The sequence below is a fragment of the Trichechus manatus genome, unplaced genomic scaffold, assembly GCF_000243295.1.
Source record: "Trichechus manatus latirostris isolate Lorelei unplaced genomic scaffold, TriManLat1.0 scaffold00050, whole genome shotgun sequence".
NCBI classification, from domain to species: domain Eukaryota; kingdom Metazoa; phylum Chordata; class Mammalia; order Sirenia; family Trichechidae; genus Trichechus; species Trichechus manatus.
The window spans coordinates 13766236-13772095 of NW_004443986.1; the positions used below are offsets into that span (position 1 = coordinate 13766236).

Below are 5860 nucleotides of genomic sequence, written 5' to 3' on the forward strand. Positions count from 1 at the left end.
TCTGATGGGGTATGCTAACTTGTGTTCTTGTGTGTATTGAAAACGCCATAACATTTCTAAGAATGAGAGAGCTATTTTACAGTCCCAGAAACATGCTATCCGTGCACCAATTTTGAAATTTTAAAACAGAAGGGTTGCCTGTCTTTCAAAAATAGTAAATTACAGACTCAAGCACCGAGATTGTCCACTTTAAGAATGATTATTCTTAAGGAAGAAACACAAACAGCAGTGACCGTTTTTCACAGACGTCCTCAGCCATCAGAAAAGCTTAATAAATCCCTATTTAGTATGCATTTATGCAGTGATTACATGAACTTTGACCTCTGAAGAGCTGTAGCAATTAGCTTCAGTGTCCAGCCTCTTCTACCCGCCATTCCCAGCTGGCTTCCCTGGGTCTTCTTTTCTCATCTTCCAGTAGTTCATGCACTAGAAGGGCATAAAATTTTTAAGTTGCCTTTCCATCTGAGGTATTTGCTTCTGTACAAGTCTGTTTCCCGTCCTCCCCCTCTATTCCTGTCTCAACAGCCATATCAGATGGATATTGGGGCTCTGATTGTCAGTATTACTCAAACGCAGATGGATTTCAATTCAATCTTGCCCTGTACTTTTCGAGAAGAAGATAAATTCTAATGGCCCAACGAGCTTCATTTCATAGCTCGTAGCATCTGAAATAAATCGGATCTCTTCTGTCAGACTAATATAACGTTTTTTACATATTCAATGTAATTTATTTAAAATCAAATGAAACATGGGTATTGGCAAAAAGCTAGAGAAGGGGGCGAGAAAAGAGCAGCTAGAAGCAAAAAAAAAAAAAAAAAAAAAAAACAGGAGGGGAGAGGAAAGTGTTTTAAGTTTCTAGTAAACACTGTTTAGCAAAAGAATAATAGGAAAGTTGCCCCTTCCCCAAAGAGGGATGGAACTATAATTGCTGCCTTTAGCGGAGAGCTCTGATAAACCGCTGGGACTCATTCTAAAGTGACCCATCACTGCATTCATCTCTTCTTGAACTTTCGGTGAACCTGAGATTAAACAGGGGTGAGCAGCTAAGCAGTTTGTTGTTAGCAGCCTTTTCAACAACCCTTTCAGACTGAGTAAATATTGATCGGTTTGAATCTGATTGCCCCAGAGGAAAACACCACGGCATCTGAATAGCCTCCAAAAGTAAACTTTCAAAGGTGAAGCCGAGAGCATACTTCAGGGCCACAGCAAGATCTCAACTCAGTCTAGTTTGGGGACACCAGAATTTCAGGAATACTTTGGATAAATGCAGGGGAAGTGAGGAAAAAGCATTTGAAAACTGAAATTTTATATTACAATTATCCCAGGTCCCTGATTGAGATCCTTGTTGTCCTTTTAAATTTTTTCAGTAAAATATTACTTTCTGTTTTCCCTCTTTAGGTCGTTTCAGTTACTATTGCTGTCATTTTTCAAGGAGCTAACTACTTTCCTCAGAGACAAAAACAGTAAAAGAGAGACCTTGAAATAGAATGTGTTAAGCACTTTTGATTTAATTGATTGGGACGGCTAAAAAGATACAAATGTTTTCCTTGCTGAAAGTTATATTAATGTTTCCTAAATGCATTGCTTGTTAACTGATTTATTGCACGACATAGAGAAGGCTTGGGATGTTTAGCCATAATTTATCGTTCTTCTCTCTCTCTCAGCTACATTAAAACCGGCACCTTAAAGATTGGCATCTCTGGGATTCCGGCGTGTAGGGCCCTGCTTTTAGATATTGAAATCACGGCAGTGACATGCAAATGACACTTTAGCACATTAAAGTATTTGGAAACCAGCCATCTGTTTTGCTTTGTGGCCTTACACTAATAAACAAAAGATACAGTATAAGGCCAGGCGGGGAAATGAAAGAAAGAGTTGGCTGTCTTTGAAGTTCTCCATCCACTTGAGTGTTTTAGAGGCAACCCCAGAATCCAGAAGGCGATGGGAGGACACCCTGTGCCCTTGATATGGCCGCAGCAACAGTGCCTGCAAACTCCAGGCTTGCCGCTTTTGACAGGGAAGTGCAGGAAATCTCACGGATGCTCTAGGAGGCCTGCAAACTCCAGTTTTTGTAGGATTTTCTCCCCAGCCTGCCCTTCATAAAACACCCTTTAGAAAGGAAGGAAGTCGTATGTCTGTATTTGTTTGTAATGCTGTAAATTTACTGTTCTACTCTCAGGGCTAAATTAAAGTCTCCAAAAATGTGTGAAAGTAAAGGAAAAGCGGTAAGAGGTTTGGGAGGAAAGCCACTTTCATTTGCTAGCTTCCTCTGTTTGCGAGCAGACAGATGCAGTGGTCAGAAGCAACTTGGATATTGAACAACTTGGGGCAGGGGGTCCACAAATTTACCTAGAAAAATATGGTGAGCCCAAAGGAAAAAATCTAATTTTTTTCCTGGGTTATGTGGCATGTTATTAGAACTGTGGACCTGCTACAGCCACGATGGCAATGAAATCAAAGTTGAATGTGAAGAGACTGAGATGTGTCACCTGGAGATGGGGATAGAAGGGGGCAGTGGGAAGGGGCGGATGTTGAGAGGAGAAATTGGAGGGAGGGATGTGAGGGTTTACTGAAAACAGACTATATAAAGGGTGGAACATATTGGAACACTGGCTGACAATCCAAAAAGAAGGAAGAGGGGTTGGGGGCGGCATGCCCACGGCAGCTTTATACTGGAGCTAATTAAATGTGAATCTCTTAGCTCTTGGTTCACTGATGTGAGGAAAGACTGACTGAAGACAGTTTCAGCTTTTGAAGGGGGTTCTGTTTATATATACGTCAACATTCAGTTGGAGGTGAAAAGGTCAGCACTTGACCCAGGAAGTATCCATGTTGTTTCAAAAATAGATTTGCTTTATAAATTTCCTCACCATTCATTTTTTTCCATTATAAACTTTGATTATAATAATAATAAAGCTGTTGTTATTTTAAAGAAAATCAACCTATTAAATAGACATTGGTTAGGTACCATACAAGAATATGGTGAAATTACACTCATGGGAGAAGCTTCGGCTACATGATAATGGGAAGTATTCACTTTTATTCAAGAAAAGGACCACCTCTTGGAAAATACATACCAACCTTCTCTCTTTTCACCACATGAAATGAATCAGATTTGTAGGAATCAACAAATTATAGCCCAGCCAAATACAGTGACATTTAAGCATACCTGAAACTCGAATATATTTATTACAGACATCTTGAGACCCGTAACTCTGCTCTGATCACATCACTACAGGATCTCAGAGCTGTTCATGATTGTACAGGAAATGGGGACTATTATAGGCTCACAAAGGATAACTGATAGAACTCAGTGTGGTACTTCAGGGAAATCAAAACATTGTGCGACATGCAAAAGACGATTCACGAATCACACAAAACATACTCGTTGCGCCATCCATCACATTAACAATTGAGCTGAAAATACATCATATCCAGCTAAGATAACTGTGAAAGGAAGAAGCTGATTTGAATAACACCTTTAGGTTCAGAATAATCCAGCACAAATTTTAAATGGAAGGGGGTGGCCAGTGAAGCAAGAAGGGGTAGGGATGGGGAGAGACTTAGCACAGGAAGCCAGGTTTCTGAACCTTGTGCTCTGTAGGCAGGCCTTCTTAACTCACTGAAAGAATGAATTGAGGCTACCCTCTGAAGCATCTGATTGGGTTTTAATCAGAGAATGTATGCTTTCACCTTTAATCACATACAAAATCGTACCAGCTTTGAGAGTTTGCCCACCCTGTTTTAGTCACTTAATCCAAACATTTCTAGAAAATCTGTATAAAGATAAATCTCTCAGGACAAAGTATTTACAACCAGCAAACTCATACACATGAAACTGAATTAAATAAAGGGATGAATTGTGTAAACACGCTCATAGTGCATCTCTTCTTCATGAGCTCCTGGACTCTCTCCTCTCTTTCTCTATATATATAGCCTACTTATAGGATCAGGGTAGGGGAGGACTGTAAATATACAGATAAGTAAAAGATGAGAGGCCGCCCTCTGACATGTTTCTGCTGGCAAAGGGTACTATTTTCCAAAGAACATCCAAAAGAATAGTAGGTTCTATGAACATAGAAAAGTGGGTAGAGCTGTTAAGGGCCATCAGAACATTGATGCCGGCCGGCATGTCTGGATGAAGGAACTACTCCCCCACAAAATCTCTGGTCTAGGATGCTCTGGAAACACATTAACCTGACCAGGAGCTCCCCAGATAGGACCAGAAAGAGAGAGACTGGAACTGGAAGGGAAGATAAGCTAAGAATGTGCTTTGGGTTAGAAGTCCCAGCTCCGTGGAGAAGCCTGGGCTCGGACTGGGGCGGCCTCAGTGGGAGGTAGTCAGAGTGTCTGAGGTAGAAGACGCCGGGGAAGGAACGCAGGGCGAGGAGCTGGACTTTTCCGAGGATTCCTCGGCCTTCTCATCGCTTCCGGGAGGGGTAGCCGGAGAGATGGGCAAGAGGCCCTCCTTCTCCCGTTTCTTCTGCTTCATTCGGCGGTTCTGGAACCAGATCTTCACTTGTGTCTCATTGAGCTGCAAGGACGCGGCGATCTCCACCCTGCGAGCGCGCGTCAGGTACTTGTTGAAGTGGAACTCCTTCTCCAGCTCGGTAAGTTGCTTCGTGGTGAAATTGGTGCGCACCGCGTTGGGTTGACCAACGTAGCCGTACTCTCCAACTTTCCCTGGGGGCAGGATGGAATGCAACCGGAGTAAAAAGTAAAAAATTAAATCGACATGAGGGACATTTATTCCCTACACGTTTCAGACCAACATGCAGGTAAAGGAGAGATCAAGAACTTGTCTGCACAAACCGGGCTAGGGAGGGTGAGTGATGAAGTGTAATGCGTTAACCTGTAGTCAACCATTAGCCTGATCAGACCCGTGATTAATGGAGATATTAACAGAACCCACACTCGTTCACTTACTACTTCCAGAACCTCTCAAACTCAGCACCTTTGAAAACCCACCGGTCCCAGAAGCTCCTATGCCTCAACACACCTGGGCAAACTCCCCGCCCCACAACACCGATCGAAAGCAAGAACTATTTTTTTAAAGATCGTTATTAAATTTCCTTGAGAATTAACCACACCAGCTCCTTCTAGTATGATCAAAGAGCATCCACGGGCTGGCAGTAGACTAGGACTGACCTGTTTTGGGAGGGTTTCTTTTGACTTTCATCCAGTCAAAGGTCTGCGCTGGAGAAGATGTCTCCGACGCAGGAGAGCGACAGGCTTCTTGGTGGCTGGCGTGGAGAGGGGACAAGGAGTTATTATACGTGGCCAAGGCCAGGCTCTGGTGCTCTTGTCCATATGAATGGTGAATGTACTGAGGCGAGCCCACCGCGCCCCCGGCATAACCCTGGTGGTGGTGGTGATGCTGGACCATGGGAGATGAAAGATTTCCAGAGTAAACAGCGGGAGCGCATGGGGGGTACCCACCACTTACGTCTGCTTCCTGATTTAATGCGTAGGGGCTGTAAGGCGCGCCAAAGTTCTGTGCGCCGTAGCTTGTGCCACAACTCGAGTGTGAGTAGGACACCCCCAGGTTCCCAGGAGTCTGGTAGGTGGCCGGCTGGGGGTGGTGGTGGTGGTGGTGAGGTGGGCTGATCTGCACCCCCCTGCCCACTAGGAAGCGGTCGTCGCCGCCGCAGCTGTTGGCACTGACTGCGCACGACTGGAAAGTTGTAATCCCATGGTCTGAGGGGTAGGCTCGCGCTGAGCAGGTTCCCGAGTCGCCTCCGCTGAGGATGGGGTATTCCAGGAAGGAGCTCATTCTTGCATTGTCCATCTGTCACTGAGTGACCGGATCCTGCGACGCCCTGCGTGACCGTGCCAACTTTCTCACTTCCTCCATGGGGCC

At 44.4% G+C, this 5860-nt stretch overlaps 1 protein-coding gene across 2 annotated transcripts; it reads right to left on the reverse strand.

Annotated features, from left to right (window-relative positions):
* Positions 1-3180: 3180 nt before the first annotated feature.
* On the reverse strand, positions 3181-5860 carry HOXA1 (homeobox A1). 2 transcript variants are annotated; one of them, XM_004377476.1, is made up of 3 exons: positions 5447-5788; positions 5149-5243; positions 3181-4683 (listed from the first exon to the last, which is right to left on the reverse strand). In XM_004377476.1, exons 1-2 carry the CDS (start codon positions 5786-5788, stop codon positions 5184-5186), a joined length of 402 nt encoding a protein of 133 aa, XP_004377533.1. In that variant the 3' UTR covers positions 3181-4683; positions 5149-5183. The 2 variants fall into 2 exon arrangements, with proteins under 2 accessions (XP_004377533.1, XP_004377532.1); XM_004377475.1 differs by having other exon boundaries at positions 5149-5860.

Bases quoted from the DNA above. Each gene is read 5' to 3' on its own strand.
- HOXA1 (XM_004377475.1), bottom strand. From the start codon at position 5,788: ATGGACAATGCAAGAATGAGCTCCTTCCTGGAATACCCCATCCTCAGC. The intron at 4,684-5,148 runs GTCAGTCCTAGT...TCCTGCCCCCAG, and splicing joins AAGAAACCCTCCCAAAACAG to GGAAAGTTGGAGAGTACGGC.